General features: G+C 39.9%; 1 protein-coding gene across 1 annotated transcript; it reads right to left on the reverse strand.

The window, feature by feature from the left end:
* Nucleotides 1-16,991: 16,991 nt before the first annotated feature.
* On the reverse strand, nt 16,992-26,686 carry MEX3C (mex-3 RNA binding family member C). Its single transcript, XM_063453896.1, has 2 exons — nt 26,082-26,686; nt 16,992-19,798 (listed from the first exon to the last, which is right to left on the reverse strand). The coding sequence occupies exons 1-2, from the start codon at nt 26,497-26,499 to the stop codon at nt 18,603-18,605; spliced, it is 1,614 nt and encodes a 537-aa protein (XP_063309966.1). The 5' UTR covers nt 26,500-26,686; the 3' UTR covers nt 16,992-18,602.
* Nucleotides 26,687-27,411: the final 725 nt, after the last annotated feature.

Genomic DNA, 27,411 nt, shown 5'->3' on the forward strand with positions numbered 1-27,411 from the left:
CTGCGATAGCCCGAGGGAGGAAGTCATGGAAAGTAGTTTGGTGGCTGCAGAGGTCAAAGGTGGGTTTATAGGAATATTGAAGTCTCCGAGAATTAGGGATGGAATGTTAGAAGAGAGGAAATAGGGTAGCCACGCAGCAAAGTGGTCAAGGAAGAGAAGAGGGGAACCAGGGGGGCGGTAAATACCTCTGCTCTGAAGATTCAGCAGGACTTGGTTGCTTGGGAGTGCTGGGTGTTTTAATGCTGTTTTAAAGGGGCCCAGTCTGAAATATAAGGTCTGAGGTTAGAAAAAAAAAGAAATAAAACACACTATTATGGGTGGGGAGACATGGGGTTATTGAGGTAATTAATTAGAGATGAAAAACTAAAAGGAGATAACATTTGGGATAAAAAGATAGGAAGGATCAGATAGGTGAAAGTCATAAACCATGAACATAAATTTACAAGATTATCAGTGAGTAGTAACACTAGGTAAACAAACAATTAACAAAACGTCTTAAAGAATGAACATAAAATGACATGATCACAGCAGCTTTAAGCAAAACAAGAACAGAAGATCGGGATGGGAGATATAGGTATCAATTAAGTAGTGATTTTAATTAAATTAAATAAAACCAGTATAATTACCAGCTTATTTTTGTAGAATTCTTGGTGTCTTGGAGATGTATTCCATCAAAGTGGTGAATGCAAGTATGAATGAGAATTGTGGGAAATAGGAAATTTTTCAGATTTTGATTAAGAATATTTCAAAGTTTCGGTTGGAAAAAGACAAGAGTCCAAAATTAATTGGAAGGGATACAGAAAGTTAGGTGTGTCCTCGTTCCTGCTCCAGACAGATCTAAGACCCAAGATCCCTCTCTCTCCTTTGACCTTAATTTTTAAAGGCAGACTTCAAAACATTTTGGTTCATTTTTAGAAGACTTACTGTCTGGTTTTGTGCTGTTAAATTAGTTTCTGACATGTGTAGCCTTAATTTCATCCTTCCTTACAATGGAACTTTGTATCAGATCCTTAATATTTAAAAAGTAAAATTAATAATTTAGTGTTATCTGTCATTGGTAAACCTGTGTCTGGTTTTCTTGTGTGAAGCTACATAGTTAGTAATGTGACAGCATGTGATATATACATGTCTCGTACACATTCAGTTATATTAGTTTAATAATATGACATTTCTTCATTGATATTCTATCCATGAATATTTTAATATTATTAACTTAGGTACTATTTATATATGATTAACATAATATAGTTGGTCTATATGCGTAATGTGTGTGTATATATATATATATATATATATATATATATATATATATATCAATATATAGAGTGTCTAATATAATTATATTTGTGTCTGTGTTGTTGTGTTTTCAACCCCCCTTCTGTTGCAGATATAAGATCTTGTAAGAGAATCTTATCTCTGGCCAGTGTTTACTTTAGATGCATTCCTGTGCTAAGCGCAGAATAGAGTTACAGAGAGAGAAAAAAGTGTGTCTGCCTTTTTTTTTTAAAAAAAATATTCTGTTACAAAGTTTAGTTACCTCTGTTCTGATGGTGCCTTACAATATGCATTTTTAATTTCTTTCTTAACACAAAATGTCTGCCAGTGTAGATACCCTGACAATTACTATCAAGGGCTAGCTGAAAGTGTCGAGCCACTGGGGATCTTTTGACGTTATAGAGGATAGCCAAATGGTGTTCCCTGAATCTAGTCTTTAATGACCTAGTGGTTTGCCCAAAATAGTGGAGACTACAGGAGCAAGTAAGCAATAAACTAAAAATGTAGAATTGCAGCTGATTCTTTGATGGACCTTGTATTGTACCTCTCCCAAATTGTGATTTACTATGGCCGAAGTATTTACAGGTAATACCGCATTTCTTCCCACATCTAAAATGACCTATACAGGAGTTATGGTTAAGGTGGCAAACAGCAGGGGACGTATATTTGGATGGTGCAAGAATATTCTTAAGGTTTTTGTTATTTCTAAAAGTGACTCTTGGTTAGAGATGCTGAATTTTAGCCATGGGTCTAATAGTAACACTGGCCAATGTTTGTGCATAATTTCTATAATGGCATCATAAGAATTGTTAAAATCGTAGAAAAGATGGGGCCCTTGTTCTCAAGCACACCTTTGGTGCTGATATTGAACCAATTATTCTGTATTCTACTCTTGTTATCCCCACCTTTTAATAACAATGTAATAGTGTTGTGAGTCTCAGAGTTGGACGTTGGTAGGTACTGACTGCCTATAATTCAAAAAGCCGAACTAGTTATAGGAATGAACTAAAGGCACATTCATTAGTACGCATTCGTTAGTTTGGCTCAATCCCATCAGATTTGAAGGGAGTGAACAGAACTAACGAATGAAAGAATGATATATATTCATTGCTATTTATTCATTCGGTTAGTAGTTCGGCTTTTTGAATTACACAGAGTGCTTAGTGTAATTCACACAGAGTGTAATTCAAAATGCCGAATGAACAACAAACGAAAGATTTTCGGTAAATGGCCATTCGTTTGTTCGTTCTTTAGTTTGGATACCCATTCATTATTCGGTATTCGTAAGAATGGAAGAAAATGCATATTTTCGTATGAAAATCCATTTGTACGAATACAAATGCCCAAGTCTAGTAGGTGTATATCAACCTCCACTGTGGATATAATGGAAGGATCAATAAGGGTCCTCCTATCTGTATTCCTCGCCTTATTGTGTGCATCTAAAACAGAATTGGGAGGAAAATCCTTTTCCAAAAAACGTTTACTCAATGTCAGGGCTTCTTACTCAAAATGTTCCAACTTGGAGCACTTCCGATGAAATCTTATAAATTGTCCCAAAGGTACGTTGGTAACCCAGGTTGGGTGATGCCCATTGGTCACTTGTAAGAACCCATTGACATCGGCCTTTTTCTGGAAGATTTTGGTCATTACTTTATCTTTCTTCCCCATAGAAGAAGATCAAGGAATTCTATTTTCGATTTTTGTTTGTTAAACATAAATGAGAGGCCCCAATCGTTAGAGTTGAGGTAGGTGACAAAGTTGTCAATCTCTTCCTAATAATGAAAATATTGTCTTTAAAACGACGGTAAAATATTAACTGATTCATCCAATGTGGGTTATTTAAAATAAATGTAAATTCCCAAAAACCCATAAAAAGATTTGCATATGGTGGGGCAAAGCTTGGCCCCATCGCTGTTCCCTTAGTTTAATGATAAAAGTCCTTGTCAAAACTAAAGTAATTGTGCGTTAAATTAAAGTGTGCTTATTCAATGATAGACTCAGCTTGTAAAATGGGTAAAAGGGGGTCTGAATATAAGAAATGTTTTAAGGCCTGTAGGCCTAACATATGGTTGATGTTGGTATGAAGTGCAGTGACATTAACAGTTAACCAGCAAAAGTCATCCTGCTAGGTCACACCCTGCATGAGAGTGAGTACATGACCAGTGTCACGGATGTGTGAATTGGAGGTGTATCACATATCTCTGGTGCAAAGGTGCAGTGAGAGAGCCTATAGAGGAAATAATGGGCGGCCAGGGGGTTTATCTAGGTTCTTGTGATTTTTTTCTCTAGGATCCTCCTTCCATGCAGGTCCTCTATGAGCATGTGTTGCTCCTTGATGAAGGCTATAGTGGGATCTTGTTTTAACACTTTATAAAACGCCTTGACCTCTAAAATTCTATGGGCCTCTTGTAAATAATCATCTCTGTTGAGCACCACAATACCCCCTCCCTTATCTGCCCCTTAATAATAATGTTATGATTGTTTCTTTAATCTTGTACAGCTCTCCGTTCTGATTTATTCAAATTATTGTTATATTTTCTTTTGGTGGCTTTGTTGGCAGCATCTAGGGCTTTGAAATCTTTAAGAACCAACTCGTAAAATATAGGGATGAAATGTAATTTATTCCCCTGAGGATAATATGTGGAGGGGGGTTTAAGACCTGTTGGGGATATTAGACTCAATTATCTCCAACACATCCATCTCTACAGTTTTATATTCTTGTTCATTCAAGAGTTTCAACAGACCACTTAGTATGATCCTATCCTGAGGGTTGTTGAGAAAACCTGGGCACTAAGTGACACTATTTGCCTCTTTGATATTAAATGATCTAGTTAGTTAGCGTTAATTTTCTAATAAAGTGGTTAACAACCTTGAATAAATCAAATAAAATCAAATTCTTTGAGGGTGCAAAGTTTAACCCTGTATTTAGAAGAGAGATTTCAGCTGGCTTCAGCTCATGGGGGAGATGTTAAATATGCCCTTCATGGGAGGCACCTCAATTTGAGCGGATTGGTATCTCTTCCATCTGGATCCTCTGTGGGTGTAACCCTCTTTTTGCCTAGCATTTTGGAAAATAAGGGAACGTTCCCACTTTCTTTACTGAAATTATTGTTGAGAACAATGGTGAATGGAGACTGTGTGCTCTATATCACCATCAGCCTGCAATCACCACTACTACACCCCTGCATGCAGTATTGAGAAGCAATAAACTGTAATCACTGTTACAGTTATGGAATTTCCAATTGTAGTTGTGGTGGCAGACTAACGCGCACATTTAATGCATTGCTGTAAAAAAGCAAATTGACCATTGCTAACTTCCATTATGGATCGATTTTACAAATTGTACACTTTCCTTTTTCTCTTATACCTCGCACATAAAAAAAAACAAAGTCCGCCGGCGAACAATAGCGTGTTCGCGTTGGGCGAACATATGTGATTTCCGGTCCGGCCCCTATACGTCATCATTGAGTAAACTTTGACCCGGAACCTCACAGTCAGCAGACACATTCCAGCCAATCAGCAGCAGACCCTCCCTCCCAGGAAGTATCTGCTGGCTGTGAGGTTCCGGGTCAAAGTTTACTCAATGATGACGTATAGGGGCGGACCGGAAATCGCATACGTTCGCCCAACGCGAACACGTTATTGTTCGCCGGCGGACAGTTCGCAAACAGTTCGGCGGACAGTTTGCGACATCTCTAAACAAAGTACGGAATACATTGTTGTGAAAGCAAACAGAAATCCATGGTGCATCATCTGCATATTTATAATAATCCCAAGAAATCATGTTTCCATAATTCTCTCAGAATGCGCAGCTTGACATGCAAATGAGCCAAGACAGGCAACGCGTTTTAAGCTTTATTCTGCATCTCTGCAGGTAACCCTTACCAACTGAGCACTTGAATTGTCATCCAAAAAGGAGTGACAGGAAACCTTCTCTGTATCGTCCCTTCACCAGTTCATAACAACCGTGAATAAAACTCATTATTTTTCAGTATTGCTTGATGAAGACATGCAGTCGAAATGTTGCTGTTTTGCCAATAAAGGGATATCATTTTTTTCACAATAAGAATGCTGGACATCTATTTGTTTATTTCCTTTTGTTGGTCATAGTGACATGTTAATATTTACCTGGACACATTTTGCTTCTAAAGCTGAAAGGAATTGCAAAATAGTGCTGTATATATATAGTATGCGGCATTCAACTGCTACAAGAGTTAATTTAACAAACCAAGCACTGCAGTTATTTTGGGATTTGAATTGATAAATAAATTGATTCCGCTTTTTGTATAGGATTTTACATTTTACGTAGAGATATGTGGTGGACCTTGCATCCTTAGGTAGAAATATCTTGTAGCCAATAAAGGGGTTAATGATGATAATAATTTTAATGTTTTGCGGTAAGAACTCTCGTACATTGAATACTGCCTTTATTTTTTTCCCAATTGATTTTCTACAGCAGACTATTATGTAAATTGAAATTGCTGAATATTTTTTCCAACATTTATTCCCTAAAACATCCTACCTTTTTCAAAGCTGTGTACTCAGAAAACACTGCATTATTTATCAAAACAAAATAAACACTATGGTTTTTTTTTCTTCCTGAGAGCGTTTCTGTAGTGCAGATGAGACATATGGTTAGCTGGAGGGTTAAATATGAACCTTTTCTCTTGCTTTAAATGAGAACGCGTGCACCATTTGGCTTGGAGGGGGGTATCATCAGCTAGAGTCTTGTTAATAAATTATTCCCGGCACAGTTGGGTAGTTTATCGAATAAATTACTTTCTCTTTAGAAATCCTAACTCTTAAAGAGAGCATTAATTTAATTTAGTAACATTTGTATTTAAAACATTATTTGCAACTGGAAAAAAAAAGCAGTTGGTTCAGGGATGGATTTTATAAACAAGGTGTCTTTGTCCTGGGGTGGAACTACCAGTGGTGCAGCCGGTGCAAATGCCCTGCAGTCTGCAAGCTTGGGGTGCCCATCATGTGACCCTAACACTAAGGACCATGTAATGGGCATCTCTGATTAGGGGCCAGATCGGGAACTGCAGGCCTGAGTTTGGCTGTTCCCCTGCTGAGCTGGGAGGAAATGATCAAACTTCACTTCCTCCCAGCAGAGAGAGAGAGAGCAGTGCAGGAGAGAAGAGGGAGAGAGAGGAGACAGTCCTAGCCCATTCCAATCAACCTCAGCCGCACAACTTAAAACACTGCAGCCATCTCCTTGCAGCCTACACTGGAACCCATGGAAGCCTGTGTGATTACCAAATTCTAACGTAACCCAAACGGACTCTACGTTCGCCTCACTAACTTTTATTAGGCTAGATTTTACGCTATCTTTCACATACAGGGCCACCCCCTCCTCCCCCCCCCCCCCAGTCATTTTTCTCATTATACCATGTCTCAGTAACAGCGACTAAATCTACACTATCAGTTGCCATTATTGCCACAAGTTCATCAATCTTATTCCCTAAACTGCAAGCATTTGTAGACATGACTCTAAGCTTATCATTTTTTAACACACTTGCTAAAGGCACCTTCTGTCCTCCTAGCTTAAATACATCCTAGCAAAACCTCTGAACTGCTCACTGAAAACATTTGTTCCCTTTTGAGAAAGATGCAAACCATCTTTTTGGTACAGTTTATTTCCATTCCAAACAGAGCTACCATGAGAAATAAAGCCAAATCCTTGCTCCCGACACCATTCACCAAGCCACATATCTGCCTGCCGAACAGTTTGCAATCAGTGATATTTAAAGGGACCGTGTCACAAGCAAAACTACTTCAGCTCATTTGAAAGAGCTTCAAACTCCATCTATATATTGTGCAAGCAAATGTATAAATTGGGAGAAAATATGTTAAAAAGTTATTTTTCTGCTATCTGTCTTCCAGTTGCTCAGCAAACACTCAATGCTGAGGAAGTGAAAGACAGGGAGAGCAGGAGAGATCTCCCACAGAAGGTTACTCTGCACTTCGCTGTGGTTGCTATGGTAACTGCTAGTGCTGTCTAGGGAGTTTAGAAACGATATGACACAACGTACCTCCATTTGGACGCTGGAAATGAAGCCAGTGTGTCAGCGTCATGGAGGTCTGCCCTGCAGAGTTTAGCTCCACTAAACAATGCAACCAAGATGTTACATTGTTGATTGACAGACAACACCCTAGATGTAACAAGGTTAATTTATAAAAGGGACAATTTCTAAGTGCCAAGAGAACACACTTTTCACACAAAGAATTGCAGAAAACTGAAGCTTTAAGGGTCTAGTATTTGGCATTAACCCTATTAGAATCCTGCTTACCACAGTCAAGTAAAACCTTTCCATCATCACATCGCAGGCAGGTAGAACAAGGCATTGGATGTCAAGGACTCCTTTTACTTGTCAAAACTCTTCAAAATAGGTTCACCTAAACAAGAGAGACTTCACTTCTAACACCATAACCACTACAAAAAGCTATAGTAGTTATGGTGCTTGGAGTTTACTTTTAAGGATTAACATGCGATAACTTTCGCACATACATCACTTGCCCTGTAACTTTTTATGTTAAAAGTACACTCCAAGCACCATAACCACTACAGCTTGCGGTTTGACTACTTGCAATGGTGAGGGACACCATAACCACTACAGCTTGTGGTTTGACTACTTGCAATGGTGAGGGACACCATAACTACTACAGCTTGTGGTTTGACTACTATAGTGTTCCTCTAAGTAGACTGCTCAGTAAAAAACAAAACAAAAAACATGTCTGCAAAAAACAGTATACCATAATAAACAGCTGTGTTGTGCTAATATTTTTGAAAGTTCAGCCAGTCCGGTTCTACCTGGACAAGGATACAGCGAGAAATTCTCGTTTTTTAAGGAAAGATCACTGGATACCATTTAGAATGTACCATCCAGGACTGAATGGGTGTATTAGATGCCCCTCCTTTTATGTTTTATTTAGCAACTTAATACTTTGCTTACATTTCTCTAGATCACGCATTCAGCACTTTGCAGATAGAAATTAAAATCAATGGCTGCAGTGTTTTTGGAGAATCGATAGTGAGCTGAGCATTAATAATTCACAGACATTGCTTTATGCCTTATATTTTACATGGTGACATTTGGCCATTTGCTGTACACAATGACCTGAACACAAAGCCAAGCATGTCAATAAATGCAGAGCTGGCACGATTCCAGCTGTACATTAGTAAAATAGGTCAGCGCCAATCAAGGATGAAATGATGGCATGCGTAAAGTGTGCATCACGCAATACATCACACAGGAGTTACATTTCTAATGCATAATGGGATATCGACAAGCGTGTCTTTATCTTGTTAATGGCGCATGCTATGACTAAAACAAATGATGGGCAATGGGATAGTCATATTTTTATATTGTAGCAACAGTTTATGCAGCACTTCAAACGGTATCTAATGCAGGTGTATTCCAATGCCTGACTCCAATAAAACATTGCCAGCCAAATAGATGGAAAAGGTTCATGGGAGTTGTGTTAGAAATAGTAGTCATGTAGAGGGGGTTATGCTTAAATCACGAATGGAGGAGAATTAACAGTGGAAATAAACATTTTACGTCAAAATAGCAGAGCTCAAGAAAAAATTCCAACTTCACTTTTTTTCAGCTTGGTTGATTTGAGCGTAAAGGCACACTATAGTGTCTGGAATATAAACATGTATTTCTGATAATATAGTGTTGGTGTGGCTTTTTAAGTCTACAGCCACACCAACACTGTTGAGGAGTGAAAAGGAGATTTTACTAACCTTTTCTCTCATGCCGCACAAGCTCCATCTCTCAAAGGAACGTTCAGTGCCTGCATGTAGAGCCTGGAGACGTTGAACGCCAATGCTGCACTGGACTAGGAAGCACCTCTAGTGGCCACCTGAGTGAATGCCACTAGTAGTGTAACTAGGCAGCAACGTAAACAGTGCCTTTTCTCTGAAAAGACATAATTTACATTTAAAAGCCTGCAGGGGCAGGCTGTATACACCAGAACCACTACATTAAATTTGCATTTTGTAAAACTTGTGAAAAACCACACACTGAAATAAACCGTAAGGAGGGCTCTTGTTGAGCATTAAATAAACAATCTAGTCACCAGAATAACTACAGCTTATTGTATTTGTTCTGGTGAGTATAATCATTTGCTTCAGGCTTTTTGCAGTAAACTGTCTTTTCAGAGAAAATGCAGTGTTTGCATTACAGCCTAGGGATACTTCCACTGGCCACTTCTCAGATGGCCACTAGAGGTGCTTCCTGGGGAAGTGCTGCACAGTTTGCAGCACTGCCATTCAGTGTCTCCACCCTCTGCATGCAGACACTGAACTTTCCTCATAGAGATGCATTGATTCAATTCATCTCTATGAGGAGATGCTGATTGGCCAGGGCTGTGTTTGGCTTGTGCTGGCGCTCTGACAGTCTTAGTCAATCCTATACAAATGCATTGTGATTGGCTCAGATCATCACTTCTGATGATGTCAGCCAAGCAGGCAGATCAGGCGCAGAGCCAGCACCAGGAGACTGGGATAAAGCTAAGATTCTACTATATTTAGGGGCGCAAGATGTTTATTTTTAGTATAGGGTCAGGAATATATGTTTGGGTTCCTGACCCTATAGTGTTTCTTTAACTATAATAAGGAACATTATAAAAATGTAATTGATACATATGTTATCTTACATCTCTTGCATACTCTTTACTTGTGGTGGCAGACGGTTTCAAGAGGCACTTGAGGGTCAGGAACACAAACATATATTCTTGGCCAATCAGCATCTCCTCAGATAGATTAATTGAATCAATGAATCTCTATGAGGAAAGTTCAGTGTCTGCATGCAGAGGGAGGAGACACTGAATGTTTGGATGCATTTTAGGCAGGAAGGATCTCCAACAGCTATCTGAGGAGTGGCCAGTGAAGGTATCACTAGGCTGTAATTGTAAACACTGCATTTTCTCTGAAAAAACAGTGTTTACTGCAAAAAGCCTGAAGGTAATGATTCTACTCACCAGTACAAATTCAAAAACCTGTAGTTGTTCTGGTGACTATAGTGCCCCTTTAAACTTTCTACTGAAAGAAATTAGAAATTATTAGATGCCCAGCTGCTGCGTATTGTCAGGAAATGTGAACGTACACTAAATCTCTAACCTACTACTGATCTGCAAAACATGGCTGAGCGTGGAAGGAATGATAGTCCAACAAACTGCGCTTCACTGCTTCCCAAACTGATTTCTTTGAAAATGTACGATTAATATTAAAATAGTGTTTTGAGTTTTAGCAGGTTGGTGAGGCTTATGTTGCGGTATGTATAGAGATAAGATAATGGAGTTAACATTCAATAAATGAAACGCATGAATTAAGTGGCATTTGTGAGATTCTAAAGGAGGTTATAAAGTAGAGCAGCCATTAAAGTGAATCAGTTATCTGTGAGATGTTGGCTTATTAAATTTACATTTTGAGATTGCCTTTCCTTTGTGTGTGTGGTATTTTTAACAGTGTAATAGTTTCAGAAATATTTCAATTTTTACCTTAACATCTTGCAGTAGTATACACTGGTGTATTTGAACTTACCTAATTTCTCCTTGTTGAAATATTTCAACAGCAACCAAAGGAGGAAACCAAATTACTGACAAACCTTGCCAAGGTGGATTTGTTTATTAAGGAGGGGATTTGTTAAGCCATATCTGCATCTAGAAAGATTAACGGAATATTAGACCCAAATCCTCCCTTCCCTCTATTTCTACTTATAGGGTAACAGACCCCCTATACTCCGACTGAGTATATCTGTTGTAATTCACCCATGTCTCAAGTGAAGCAGTGATTATAGCTCTGGTATACCCAAACATCAGCCTAGAATTGATGAATGGTACAAGAAGACTGTTTTATTATGGTCCAGTGGCCTGCTTATATAGACAACTCCCTGCAGGGGGTCTGCACACAATACAATGCAAGCCCTCCCTATAAATCTCTGTGCCTGGGAGATAATTGCGTTAAAGACAGGTAAGCTAATTATCTCCCAGGAACAGAGAGGCAAACAAACATAAAAATACCCCAAAACATCATAAAAACATAAAATAACCTCACAAATAATACATTGTTAAATAGCCCTGATCTGAGAAACCAAGTTCTCCAAATAGCGCTCTGATCCATGCAGTGTAGGGGAAACACTGTGTTAAAGTTCTTACCAGCCACACACGTGGTCCTATGCCCAAAACAGTTCCAGAGCTTTTGGTGCTTTTGCTGGTCAGCTTTCGGGAGCTTCTGCGGCCACAATAAGAGGTGTGACCCACAAAGTCCTCATGTCAAATTTAGTTCCACAACAATCGCGGCTAAGTACCGCTCAGTACAATTCATGGGTTTGGTTCATGCGAACGGCCTCCAGAGAGACAGCTTTCGGTTTCATTTGCATGAAGGGAAAGTGCCGAACCAGGGGCACCAAAGGCAAGCTAATAATGGTGGTTGGGGAGATTTAACTCCAGAACAGGGATCTTTGTATATGGCCCATAGTCGTAAGGGCAGGAACCTAGCTAGCAGGCTTCTCCAGGAGCTCATGGCATAGGCATGTTTGTCACATATCTCCCCCCACCCAAGGGAAGACTAACCAGGTACCAGACTTCCTGTCGGTCCACGCTTTTTGGAGGGAAGGTGCCTGAGACTAAGGGGAACAATTGCTACCTAGGAGCCAGCTGGAGCACCCAAACGTTGACCAGCAAAAGCACCAAATGCCCTGGAACTGTTTTTGGCATAGGACCACATGTGCGGCCGGTCAGAACTTTAAGACGGTGGCGTCCCCCTACACTGCATGGATCACAGCACTATTTGGAGAGCTTAGATCAGGGCTATTTAACAATGTTACATTTGTGAGGGTTATTTTATGATGTTTTTGAGTATTTATATGTTTTATATTTACCTCTCTGTTCCTGGGAGATAATTAGCTTACTGATCTTTAACGTAATTATCTCCCAGGCAGAGATTAATGGGAGGAGCTTGCATTGTATTGTGTGGAGACCCCCTGCTGGGAGTTGTGTATATAAGCAGGCCACTGGGCCATAATAAAACAAACAGTCTTCTTGAACCCTTCATCAAGTCTAGGCTGATGTTACCAGTGCTATAATCACTGCTTCACTTGGGAGAGTTACAACCGATATACTCAGTCGGAGTATAGGTTAGTCCGTTACATAAGGTTATACATTCATCCAGGCGTGATGGTAAATGGATGAGGAAATCACATTTTTTAGCCATAGGCCAGCTATTTTTTTTTTTTTTTTACAGATCTGCAATTTTTCAAGCCCAGCTATTAGAAATTACAATTCCCTCGTCAATTAGGGGCATTTATTGAAGAAGCTCTATTCTACGATTCAGAATATTTTGTTTGTGAAGGTATCACAGAGCTCCACACTAATAATACTATTGGTAAGGTGCACTGCAGATGTCCTTTTTCCTATACTGAAAGCCACATTAATGTATTATGTCTATAAAGGTATCAGAAAGGTTTATGGCAATAAAACACCCTGTAATGTATGGCATATTTGAGTGTATCACAGGGCTGCGCAGGAATAACACTCATAGTAATATAGCACTATGGACTACATCTCTAAAGCACAACAAAACTATTACATAGTATAACAAAGATTTCTATGTCATGGAATTTTTCTATTCCCATGGACTATTGTGGTGTGTACGAGGATTACATATCATTCATTAACTTGAGTTTTATTGCTGTGGAGTTCTGATATCTCTCATACACATTTCTTACTGACATTCATTGTTGTGTGATTGTGTCATACAATGAGATCATACATTACTGGGAGTTTTATTGCTGTGGGAAAAAAAGTGCTGCACTGAGCTCTGAGGTAGTAAATCTCACAGTAGTATTTTGTAAGTGTAGCACAGGAACATGAAGCAAGCAACTATAAATGTGTTTGTAAATTAGCTTTCAATTGTGCTTGAATATTAAAGGGATTTCCTAACCCTTAGTGGTTTTAAATAGTTTACAAATCCCTACTGGGAATTATTCACTGAGAACCCCCTTATAAACCTGCAAATAAAATACAAAGTTACCTAAAATTCAGAGCTGGATAAAGCGCCTAACACAGGTTTCCATCCCCGCTGCCTATTTGGTGTCCAAACAAATGCTTCTCATAGAAAAGTAGTTAATTGGAAAGTATCACCAGTATCATCAAGTGAATTGAGGCAGGGGGAGAGAACACTGAACTTCCCCTTGCCTGCAAGCTAGAAACTCACTATATCTGTCACAACCGTGCAGACTGATACTTTTTGCACAGAATTGCTTTAAAACAGCCCAACACAGAGTTCCACACTGCCAAAGTCATGTGTGCCCGGGGTGCAACAAGCCCCCATCCCAATAGACTCCTGCCACCATGACCACAGCTGGCGGAGATGTCGACCATATTCATCAGGGGGAAAAAAAAAAGTGGACCCTTTTATTTAGGTTAAAATAGGCACTTAAAGCAAAAGAAAGTTCATAAACAGCTATAGTTACAGCGTGGCTATTTTAGCCTGGATTCTGCAGTTTTTTTTCTTCCTTACAATTCAATGTGTAAACCTGTAGGTGAACCCCATACTGACACAATAGGGGTTTAGGGCTCTGCCTTATTCTGGTCTTTATATACACAGTATGTTGCAACTAATCTATCTCAAAGTAGATCTATATGACTAGCCGTTGTGGTACAACTCTCTGCTTTCATTTAATGATTGCAGGGAGAGGAATAAAATATAGTGAGATTAAAATACATTTGCAGACTATGTTTACAGAGCTATTTATACCGCACAGATTCTAGAATTGTACAACATAATTAGAGAGTCCAATTGAAGTTGTCCCTTTAATTGAACGTGTAGGCATTACAATGAGAAATGATCTGTATCTACTGTCATTCCATATATAGATACTTTGTATTGGAAGAGTTGTCACCCAAATTGGATACATTTTGTGAATGGATTGATCGCGACCAAGGTTATTGTCATAGGATAAACACAAACCTGAACTCACAGGAAGAAGTGTTAAGCAAACTGTCTGTGAGCTTTATTGATTGCCCACTTATAATGTATTGGAGGGGAGAAAGAGAAAATTGTTAGGTCATCTCAATTTTTAAATGTCATTCTTCGAGCCATCTGGCGGTAATACAATAGTTTGAGTGACATTAACATATATAAGTTCTATTACACACTATTCCTAGTTTTCAGAGACCATTTTGCATTTATACTGCCTTTGGTTATCTTTGCAGTATTTGAGTCATCTCCAACAGAAAGTATTGCTTTAAAAGCCAACTCGTTTTCTTACACACTTTGAATGAAGAATTTTAGCAACCTACCACATTTCTCAGCAAATGTTTTGACCAAAAAAAGAAAAAAAGTATTGATATGGGTTCCAGGCAGTTATGCAAACAAACTGCTACAAAATAAAAATAAAAGGGTTACTCCAAGCATAACCACTACAGCCCACTGCAGTGTTTATAAACACCCATTTCCCAGTAATGGGGCTACTGTTCTGCAAAGATTTACCCTCTTGTCTTGGTTCCCACTGTGCTGTAAGGGTCTTCTATGGCAAGTGATGTGCATCTGGCTTCTACAGAGATACAGAAGTTATATGCTGATCCTGACAGCCATTCAAGCAGTCAACTGACTACTCTCAACCAACGAATGCAACTCTTTACATATATCTTTTACAAACATGCACAAAGTTGCTATTAGCCAGCACAAAACGCTTGTTCTTGGATGGCTAATCACACTGCCGGAGTTGGAGTGACACCTCTTGCAACAAATGGGTTAAACTTGGTCTTTGAAGTATTTCAAGATACTTTCATATGAAGTATAACAAAATGCTGCATATACAGTAAGGATCGACCGATTATCGGTCTGGCTGATAGCCAATAAAGATACCGATAATGCAGACCAGGGCTGCCATTAGGGTCCTGGGGGCCCAGCACACTCTTTCTTACCTTTCCAGCGCCTCCCTTCAGTCCTGCGGCCGTCAGAGCATTGACACGGGTTACCATGGCAACGCTCCGTGGGCACACAGGCAGCGAGAGTTAGACACGAGAGCTGCTGGGAAGGGACGTTTGAGTGTTGCTGGGCCCCCCCAGGGAATGTCCATATCCCCCCTCCCTGGCCAGGTAAGAAGCGGGGGGGGGGGGACTAAAACAAAATGTAAAAAAAAGGGATATAAAAAAAAAATTAATAAGGTTTACAAAATAAAAATGTTTCCCCCAACCCCCCCCTTTTTACACACATTACATACCTACACAAATATACACTGCATTCACTAATCAAATACTCTCACTGCATCCACTACACACATATATTCTTGAAAACATACAAAATTCTGACTGGCATGTATATATTGTGCACTTACCTTAATATTTAAAAAAAAAAAAAATTTGTAAAAAAAAATAAAATAATAATAAACATGTTCAGTTAACAGTAGATTTGCGTAGAAATAGTTAATTTTTTCAAAATGGTAAATGTACAGAATATCGGTAAGTTAACGGCTATCGGCCTGAAAATTCACAGATTATTGGTATTGGCTCTAAAAAAAAAATAAAAAAAAATCAATATCGGTTGATCCTTAATATACAGACACCAGGCATGAATATTAAAAAGCTGCATAATAGGTTGGCCCTATACAAACACTTAGAATGTATAATCAAGTGCAAACAATAGCAAACATTTTAAAACCTTTCTTTCACCCTCAACTCTATCCACTACCTTGCAGTGAGAATAAATCTCAATCGATCTTTTAAAGTGATGGAGAAAAAGATTAAAAAAATAATAATAAAGTTCTGTAAACAATTTAGTCATAGGATGAAGTGTGGTAATCAACAAAATATTGAAGAAAATCTTTTATTTAATGGCAAGGTTATTAACCCTATACTCCTCTCCCCTTCCCTTATGACGGATATAGCCCCTTGTTACTCCAAATACTACAGTGACAAATATCTAACATATGGTTTAGATAAAAACATACCAATACATTTTAGACTAGTCATATAATATAGAAATATATTTTAATGTCATTAACATATCTATATTTCAATCACTCTTTTACAGGAGTTTCAATTTTTTTAACGTAACATAGTAATCCAACTGAGGTTTCCGATCTATCGGATTACTATATTGTATGAATAACAATTGAAATTCCTTTAAAAAGACTGAGTGCTACCATACTTATATGAACTGTATAAATATACAAGTTTCTTTTTTTCAGCAAAAGCATTTTTCTTTATTAAGCTTTTTACATAAACCGCAGAATCTTACCAGTCAGCTTGCCAGTCATGTGTTCTATTCCTCTTTATTATTCGTTTTATCCATATAGTAGTAATCAACAGGTAATATTAAGTATTCTAAATCAAGGAAGGTAGCATTTGGCATAGGAACAATGTGTCTGACGGTGAACTTTGCATTCTTAAACAGATATATGTTTTAATGTATACATTTGCTGTTAGTTACATCAACACACAACTGCAAACCTGAGTGAATGTCACCTTGTAACCCACAAGTCTTAAAGGAGGACAGGGACAGCTTAAATTAAAATATTCTATGCCAGAATTTAATTTTTTTTTTTTAGAACTTTAATGCTTTTATGGACAGAATAAAATTTCAGATATAGAAATTAACAAGTAACAAAACACAGAATCTAGCAGACAGACTCAATAAATATCTCAAATATAAGTTAATGGAAACAAGTCTTTATTAACTTTTAATATCCAAAAAATAAAACTCTTATAATTCTCTTTACAGCAAATATATAATATCAGTGCTTTGGCCATAATAAGTTAAAGGCCCTTTATCATAAAATATATGATTTTTTTTTTTAACCTTTACTCAAACTGAATTTATAATCCCTATATAACCTCCCTACATATACATAACAAAAGTGTAATAATAAAATTAGCAAATACTAAACTATATTGATAGTTTGTCATTCTAACATCTGTAGTTTATATAAATGGTACACGCATCTAATATATAGGTTAATTCCTTGGCTTTTGTTAGTTACCGTGTACTATGTAATATAATAAAATACATGCTGGCGAACATTCGTGCATACTTGCTAAGACTGCAGCTACCGTTTTAAGTTTCAATACTGACATAACTATTCTATAAGCAGTTTGCATTTAAAGGTTTTGCAATACATATTATGCCATCAAGGCAATTTTATACCGAAAAAAAAAATAATAAATCTAAAATAAACAATATTTTGTAAACTTTTGTAAGAAATGTAACTTCAAGTGAAATAAAAAATAAAGATTTATATATTTACTAGTCAGTACACAGACTGGACAACTTCAATTTTGTGTTATTGTGAAAAAAAAATTAAACTTTTACCTTGAGAAAAAAACGGTTTCAAAAATATTTATAGAAAATCCATACTGAGATTTATTATTTATTTTTTTTTTTAAAACATTTTTTTCTTCTTTTAATTTCTGCATATTGATGCAAGTGTTTAAAAACAGACTGAGAAAGACTTAAGAGAAGTATATCCACAGGTTGAAATGCAAAAAAAGGGAGAAAATAAAATAGAAAACTTCTTTCCCTGCGATTAAAAATCTATTTTTTTTTTTTTTAAACTACAATAGACTTGACTCGTTAAGGACTATAATCACTACTTGAAATCGGTTTTGGTGAGAGCATAGTTACACTAGCCTTTCCCTTTTCTGCTTAGACTAAAAGTTCAAGTCACGGGTGGCTTGTAAAAATTATTCACATTTACATTAACTTTCCTGTAAAACTAAAGGTTAATTACATGATCAGACTAATAAGTGGAATGTAACATTCTATATTAGCCAGTTTGCACATTTTAAGGCCCTAAAGAAATCCAGGCAATTCATAAAAACAGCGGGTTGATGTTCCTGAGCAGACACAAGTGATTAATTCCACTTGATATCTCCCAAGATTCCCCTCTGGTAGTGTTTATCTACAAGCTATGAGGATCTTCAGCACATGCAGGCGATAAGAAATCGCTTACAAACACTGGAGGATTAGTAGTATGATAGAAATATCTGCCTCTTCTAGTTTTTCATACGTAGAAGAACATAAACAAAAAGGCAGTGATGCATCTTAAAAACTGAAATTTCTGTAAACATAATGCTGCACTATGTAAACTAGCTCTGTAAATCAATTTACTGTATAATGATCTCACGTTTACCGTTCTAAATGCTAATCAGCTGATCTCCACCTAGTGAAACTGGACATGCAGTTAAATTTAGTCAGGTGCCAGCAGCAGTGATAATCATCAACAAACTGCAGCTTAAACCCAGCCTTCAACGTGTATACATAGGATTTGAGGAAGAGTGCTATATTGTACTTCTAAACATCTGTACATTTAAGAATGTATTTGGATCGCTTGATTAACATTGGCCTGACATACAGGGCATAAAGGTATTTCTTTCTCACACACCTTGTTGGCACAATCCATGCAGAAGAAATTATGACCACATGGAACAAGCGCAGCAGTGACCTCGTTTTCAAAGCAGATAACGCAGTCATGCTTCCGTCTTGTTTCGGGGGGAGAACTGGATGTGGAACTCCCACTGGAAGAAGAGTAGCTGTTTGTACCATTGGAAAATGCTGGGATGTAGATAGGAAGCCCAACTTCGCCTGCGCTGGGAAAGTCGTTTCTAATACTTCTTGCTCTAGGGTAATCGACAACCTCTGTGAAGGTAGGAGACATACTTCCTCTGCGTTGAGTCTTCGCAGTTCCTTCACTTCCATAGCCAGAGAGTGTGTTTCCTGAATCGTAAGGCGCCCAGATGGTCTCAGAGGAAGATGGTATTGGATCAAAGGCCGATGCATCAGACAGATCCTCAGAATTCATGGCTGGCATAGTTTCTCCAAACCAAAAATTGCCAGTGCTATAAGGACTTGATGGACTAAAATCTGCCAATCTATTACTTCCCATAAAGGAATCTGTAGAGCCGCTGCCCAAGGAGCTAGAACTATCATTTCGGTAGTTCGAAATCATCCGGTTACGACCAGGAGCTGGTGGGTTTGCACTTAGCCAAGAGGATGCGATGCCTCCAGTTTCAAAGCTCACATCTGTACCATTATAGTGGAAATCATTTTCCTCATTCAGCTCAATATAATTGCCAGTGCGCATAGCTATATGCATCTCAATTTCTTCACGAGCTCGATCAACATTTTCAGGCATCCCTGTCACTTCAAAGACTGGCTCCTTATCCCGGCTTGGGGTTACTATATAGGTGTGGGTTTGCTGTTGTATTCGTTTAATTGTCGCTCCTTTAGGCCCAACTACAAGGCCAACCACTCTGTAAGGAACCCGGACTTGAACGGTAGTTTGACCTGGTAAGTTAGGGGCACACTGCCCAGTGCCAACAGAGGGACCATTTTTGTTGCGAGATGCTCGTATCATGGAGAAGTGTTCAGCAGCTGAAAGAATTTCTCTTTTGGCCATCGTCACATCTTCTTTTCTTCCAGTGACTACAAATATTGGCTCTTCTCCACGGACTGGTGTCTTTATGTAAGTGTTCGTTTTGGCCCGTAGTGCTTTAATCTTGCAACCTGCATTGGAAAAGAAACAGGATACAATGTTAAAAACTCACAATATGGACGGCTAAATAATGTGCAAGTGAGCATAAAGCTGCTTATATATAAATAAGCAAACAACTAAAGTGAAGAGTCATTTAGGGACTATAGACACATCTGGAAGTAGTATGCTAACACGGTAAAGGAATTCATGATTGATTGGGATAGGCATAACGCTACCCTGTAGAACAAAAACAAAATCAGTCTGAGATTTCATAAAGGGCTGACTTAATGAGCCAACTGGTTATCTTCTATCACAACATATGTTTTTATAAACTGTACCCCCACATCCAAAACAAAACACATAGGTTTAGGTTTTGTAGTTTGAACATTTAAGATTAAAAATTAATAAATATGGGTATGCAGAGTAGCTAGCAGGGAGTTCTAGGAAACTGGTTTTATGTGCTAAAAACCCAAAGTAGTGCATCTTTAATTTTGAACAGTTTAACACTAAATAAAGCTCACTGACCACCCACAGTTCAGCTCCTACTGGAAGTATGGCGAAGAAAGAAATTGCACACTTCCTAGCCATACCAAATCATACAGACAATGAGTTCTTTGATAGGGTGAAGTGGTGAACTGATACTCTTAGCCAATCACAACTGCTGATGACTACTTAAATTGATCTCATTAACTCATGCAGCAGAGGATACGGGCTTCACTCATTTAGCATTAAAGGGACATTAAACTGCACCCCCTCCCCAAATAAAATAAATAAAATCACCCTTGAGTAGATATACTCCCATTGAAAACATGCATTCATTTAATTATGGATATTTTCATTCTAAATGAGAAGCCTCTGAATCTTCGTTAGCACTGCGTAGTAGGGACAGCAAGCAGGTGCTGCAGCAGAAGAGCCTGTTCTCCATCTCAAACTGCAATATTACAGTAAAGAGCGCTCTGTACTGGGAAATCCATCTGATGTAGGACATGGGTAGGCTTAGAAATAGCACCAATGTTTGATGCTGCTCAGTAAAACACACTTTACCAAACTGCATCCCTAGTAAGTAAGGAATGTCCAAGCTAGGTAATATCTGTTATTTGACCCTAAATACACTACTGGCAAAGTTATACATCTGGGGTATCATCAGCATACAAATATAGGGTCTTTACTGTAGTGATTTAGGATACTCCCCATGAAAGTAAAAGGTGTGAAATATGACCAGGACTTTTAACAAAAACTGTTACAATGCTCTACGGTAAATAGCCTAGGGGGGTCTACTGTCTACAAATATATATCTTTATCTGTGGCAGTTTTGGACTCTGTGACTACCAATAAAAAGTTATAATCTCAGCATGCCAAATTTGTGAAGGTTTAATTTAAAACTAAAATTCACACCTAGCAATTTTTTATTACTTCTTAAAAAAAATCATTGAAATCCTAGATATGAGGCATTTTGAATTATTTTTCTTTAGTTGCAATTGTTGAGTAGACATTATTAAATGCACAACAGGTGGGGGGAAAAAAAACAAACGTTTTGATTTTTAATTTTGTATTCATATTTAATGTTGCGTGCATGGGTGCAGTTAAACAGAAATTGTGAAAATGTGGTATAATAAACGCATGTCAAATGTGCCAAGAAGTTCTTGGTCACAAATGCGTCTCATTTCAAAAGAGCATTTGTCCTTATTTGGTTCCTCCCTTAATGTGTGCAGTGTAATAGTTTGGTAGAAGAAAAAGAAAAAAGGCTACTTTAATAATACACCATATTTTTAATATATCCACAGAAGTTTAGAAAACTGTCATGTTTAAAAATAAATATACAGCACAGTACACATCACATGTTTACTAGTTAGATAAAAGGCTAAACATCACAAGACACTCAAAGTCCAGATATCATAAAACTAAATTATTTGAGAAATATCATTTATCAGTAGCAAGGTGAATTTTGCTGACATTAAATGCATGTTAAAGTTGATTGAGTAAGGAAGTAGCCTATCTAAATTACCTGTATATTTATAGAGATGAAGTAAGTACTTTAGTCTGACTGACATCAGTATCTTAAAGGAACACTATAGGGTCAGGAAAACAAACCTGTATTCCTGACCCTATAGTGTTTAACCCACCATTTTGGTGGCTTGCCCCCCCCCCCCCCCTTTTATACCCCTATAAAAAAGTAAAAAAAAAAAAAAAACTCACCTTATTTCCAGCACAGTACAGGTCTGCCGGCACGGTGTGCGTATGAGGGCAGTGTGTGCGTATGAGGGCAGTGTGTGTATGAATGCAGTGTGTGTGAGTGCGTGTGTGTGAGTGCATGTGTGAGTGCGTGTGTGTGTGTGTGAGTGCGTGTATGTGTTGGTGGGGGGTGGGCATTTTGATTATTTGTTATTTTGATTATTTGTTATTTTAATCATTTTTTTGTTCTATTATTTATTTTTAAATTATTATTTTTATTTTATAAATATTATTTTATTAATATTTATTTTTTTCGTCCCCCCTCCCTGCTTGATACATGGCAGGGAGGGGGGCTCTCCTTCCTTGGTGGTCCAGTGGGGGGCTGGCAGAGCTGTTACTTACCTCTCCTGCAGCTCCCTCCTCCTCCGCGCTCGTCCGGTCAGCTCCCCTGTCAGCTCACAATGTAACTCTCGCGAGAGCCGCACTATGACCCCGCGGCTCTCGCAAGACTTACACTGGGAGCTGACAGAGGTGCTGAACGGACCGGCGCAGAGGAGAAGGGAGCTGCAGGAGAGGTAAGTAAACGCACTGGAGCCCCCACAGCCCCATTGTCTGTATTATGGCAATGTAAATTGCCATAATACAGACACTGACTCGAGTATAAGCCGAGTTGGGGTTTTTCAGCACAAAAAATGTGCTGAACAACTCGGCTTATACTCTAGTATATACGGTACTTAAAAAAAAATAAAAAATCTATCCTTTTCTTTATGCATAGGTTCTATAGATTGTATGACAAGTGTTCAGTATTATATTCTTTGAGTTAAACTAGCCCTTTCTGAAACGGAACACTCAAACCAGGACTTCGCTTAGACAGAGAGGTTCTGGCTCTCCACTGTTCATAGTGCAAGGGGGGGGGGGGGGGGGCAGCAGTGGTGCTGTAGTGTTCCTTTTAAAATCTCTGGTGCAAGTCCAAGCTTGCAAATTATATATAAAAATACATTCTAACCTAGACCACTTTAAACACATTGCTCAGCACCGAGACATGTTTTTTTAATGTATATATTAATAAAGCAACGCCTTCTGTAAAGATATGTATTTATTAATAGAATGTTATGTTATGTTATCTGGTCCTGCGGGACATCACACACACAATATGGTCCCTAAATGGCTTATATCTGCATGGAATTCCTGGTTATTTAGCTTTGACAGAGCTATACACCTCTACACTAGTTAAATAAGAAATTGCATTTTGGAATAGGATACTGAAAAAACACCTCTGGATCGCCTAGTTTCTACACTCGTTATTGACTGTTTCTATAATGCAGCTCTGCGAAATTTGCCGACACCTTATAAAAAATGTATAATACAGTTATGTTATGCAGCCACAAATACTGCTGCACCTTAGGTTATTAAGGAGTCCTAACCAAGTCTTCATTAGGAGCAATAATTATTTTCAAAAAAATCCCCAAAATCTATACATTTACAACATTACCCAGTAGTGAATCTTGGACTCTCACTTCAATGTCTGTTCCAGCACTTCCAACAGCCTCTCTTTGTCCTATATATTCAGCTTTTCAGGCCCTGCTTAATTTCTATATCCGGGCTATAACTAGCCTCAGGCCATCTGTAGGTCTGTCAGATTTCCTTTTTCAAGTTCTCGGATAGTTTCATTGAATCAATCCCAGATAACTCAATAATACTCTAGAAACACTTTTTTTTTTTTTTTAAAGCACCAACAATGTACAATAGCGTATATGTACCACATATCATTTAGTGAGATCATATCACTTAAGTGGGAACAAGATAAAGAAAACAGAATAAAGTGCCAGTGTGTACTCATAAATAAATATAGACCACCTATTTCCCAAAATAGCCAAAAGGTATTGTATCCGATTAATGCTGACCACTTCAAAAGATACTATTTGGTAGATACGCCAGCCTTAAACCCTTTTTGTGCGAACCAAACAACTTTCTCTGGCAACACAAGACCTTAAACTCCAACCATGTGAAAGTTATGTTTTTAAACCATTACTAATGTACCCTGTGTGCTTGCAGGACTACCACAACCCCACTACATCTTAGCTCTCACTAGTTTTGGCTACAATGTACACAGGGCAGGGTTTACATTTTGTAGTCCTATGCCACTAGGCAGGCCTTAAGGATTACTTGCCACTGTAAGCAATATTATACCTACACCATAGGTGGAAAGTCACTAGCCAAATGACAAACAGGGAGTGTAGCTGAACAAAGGTTTGGTGCTCTGGCATACTGTCTGTGCTCAATGTAAAAACAGATAAAATTCAATGAACAAGCAAACACAGGAAAAAAATATTACTAGATATTTTCGTAAGAATTAGGGTAAAATAGCCCCAAAGAAAAAGTAAAAATACCCAATCTACAATACCCAGGGTGTCTGACTTTAGAAATGTATTAATTTACTGGGGCTATATTTCAACTGGCAGGTAGCCCGCTAAACTGCCCCAAAGGAGAATTGCACCAAGATCGAAATTCTATTTGAGCACTGAATTGCATACCTTTGACCCTGTAAATTCAAAAACACACGGTAAACCTAGATAAAAAAGGGGCAGTTATAGCCAAATAGAAATTCACTCTCTCTGCAGCAGTATAAATCAGGTTTACAAAATACTTACCAATGATGTGTGTGCATGACAGCGAAATAAATAGAAACACAGACTGTCCTGTGATATGCAAAATGGTCTTAATTATGCCGCATCAGCTTGTCCTGGTTTACTAAATCTATATATGGTTCGGTACCGTTTATAACTTATAATTGAGCCGTGGCTCGATCAATGAAATCCATACCTACACTCTGTCACTCGCTACTGATGGCATGTCCTGTTTTTTGTAATTTGACTCCAATGTAATGTATATTCAACAGATACTCCTTTCCTACGTTTTCTTGGAGACTGCCTGTAAATCAAGAGATACCTCTCATTGCATACTGACAGGATAATTTACTAAAGTGTGAAGTGTCAAGAATTTAAAATTTTAGTTAAAAATAGCAAATCTGAAAACATAAGTGGTTTAAGGTTATTTTCACAACTTGGTATTAGTATTTGAGATTTGCTTTGAATGCTTTAGTGGTGTGGAGTGATCTAATGTTAAAGGGCGCATTCAACCCTGACACTCAGTCTCAAAGGGCGCACTCAACCGGGATACTCTCACCAGTCTCAAAGGGCGCACTCAACCCGTATACTCTCACCAGTCTCAAAGGGCGCACTCAACCCGGATACTCTCACCAGTCTCAAAGGGCGCACTCAACCCGGATACTCTCACCAGTCTCAAAGGGCGCACTCAACCCGGACACTCCCACCAGCCTCAAAGGGCGCACTCAACCCGGACACTCCCACCAGCCTCAAAGGGCGCACTCAACCCGGACACTCCCACCAGCCTCAAAGGGCGCACTCAACCCGGACACTCCCACCAGCCTCAAAGGGCGCACTCAACCCGGACACTCCCACCAGCCTCAAAGGGCGCACTCAACCCGGACACTCCCACCAGCCTCAAAGGGCGCACTCAACCCGGACACTCCCACCAGCCTCAAAGTACGCACTCAACCCGGACACTCCCACCAGTCACAAAGTACGCACTCAACCCGGACACTCCGACCAGTCACAAAGTACGCACTCAACCTGGACACTCCGACCAGTCTCTAAGGGCGCACTCAACCTGGACACTCCGACCAGTCTCTAAGGGCGCACTCAACCTGGACACTCCGACCAGTCTCTAAGGGCGCACTCAACCTGGACACTCCGACCAGTCTCTAAGAGCGCACTCAACCTGGACACTCCGACCAGTCTCTAAGGGCGCACTCAACCTGGACACTCCGACCAGTCTCTAAGGGCGCACTCAACCTGGACACTCCGACCAGTCTCTAAGGGCGCACTCAACCTGGACACTCCGACCAGTCTCTAAGGGCGCACTCAACCTGGACACTCCGACCAGTCTCTAAGGGCGCACTCATTCAGAATACCCCCACCAGTCTCAGAGGGTGCTGAGAGCTCACTCACCTAACCATGCACTCACTCTGCTTATGGCCATCTCTGCACCCCTCACACGTATCTCGTCATTGCCAGAAGTGCACACTCGCTGTAAGCACTACTCCCCTGAGTGTACACTCACCCTGTCTGCCCACGATCTCTGCCACATGCTCCGAGCTGGGTACCGGGACCAGCTCGTTGGTGTTCACGCTCTTCCTCCGCATGTTAAGGGCGGCCTGCTCCGCGCCCAGCGGGTACCCGGAACCGAGGAGCAGCATCCCCGGGCCCCCGGTCGCCATCAGGTCCCCGCCTCCACCAATCAGGTCCCCAGGTGCCCCGGCTGCCAGCAGATCTCCAGGGTCCATCGCTCCGGCCAGCAGCTCCCCGGGGGCCCCTCCTGGGTACAGCTCCTCCCCGGGCCCGTCTTCCTCCTCCGCCGGGACATCGCCCTCCCCCGGGCTCTCCAGGCCCAGCGCGGCCAGCCTCAGCCGGATCTCCTCGGGCTCCAGTAACAGCAGGTCGGGATGAGCAGGGGGCCCCCAGGGGCCTCCGCCCGGCATGGTGCAGTGCTCGCGGGGATCAGCTGCAGGGGTTCAATAGCGGGGAGCCAGACCGCATCGCCCCCTCCTGCCCGCCCGACCCACCTGCACCTAGCTGAGCGCCGCCCGCCCGCACTGCTCCATCCTGCCCCAGGGATTCACCGCAAGGAGCCCGCCCGCACCGGATTCTCTTTGTTTCTCTCTCACACACACACTCTCAGCAGGCCCCGCCCCTTCCTTCCCCCGGCCTAGAAAACCAAGCCGCAAGCAGATTGGCCGACTGACATCATCACGGAAGCTCGGGACGCTCCTGTGATTGGCCGGTGATGAGGCGACCCGATGACAACAGGCAGACTGGGAAGAGACAGAGGAAGTGTGCTAGTGAATGGGCGGGGCCAGCCGTGATGACCTAAGCACTGTGAAAGAAAGGCGGGGATTGCGGGAGATGTGGCAGAAGGGGCAGGACTAGTGGAATCATGCAGGGTTCTCTCAGGTCACAGGGCTGTCCACATTCTAACATAGAATTCCGCTAATTCTACTGAACTGCAACACGAATTACAACAGGGGTCCTCAAACTCCGGCCCCCCAGATGTTGCTGAACTACAACTCCCATGATTCTCTGGCTATCTATGTAATTCAAAGAATCATGGGAGTTGTAGTCCAGCAACATCTGGGGGGCCGGAGTTTGAGGACCCCTGAATTACAACATGATGGCTGTAATAACCACGATATGGACATCTAACATTATTCCAATGTGCAGGGAAGGCTCCAAAGAGATCAACCCGCTTTCCATTAGGTGTGTCTGGACACACTGTGTACCTCCCCAATACTAATTCCATAATGTATCAATCATAAACCCTCTCCATTGTACCTGCACCCGGGCCAGGGTTAAGAATCCATTGGACCTGGTGCTGACTGTTATAATTGGGCTAA

This window comes from Pelobates fuscus, chromosome 5 (assembly GCF_036172605.1).
Source record: "Pelobates fuscus isolate aPelFus1 chromosome 5, aPelFus1.pri, whole genome shotgun sequence".
Taxonomy (NCBI): domain Eukaryota; kingdom Metazoa; phylum Chordata; class Amphibia; order Anura; family Pelobatidae; genus Pelobates; species Pelobates fuscus.

Bases quoted from the DNA above. Each gene is read 5' to 3' on its own strand.
- MEX3C (XM_063453896.1), bottom strand. From the start codon at position 26,499: ATGCCGGGCGGAGGCCCCTGGGGGCCCCCTGCTCATCCCGACCTGCTG. The intron at 19,799-26,081 runs GTGAGTGTACAC...TTTCCAATGCAG, and splicing joins AGAGATCGTGGGCAGACAGG to GTTGCAAGATTAAAGCACTA.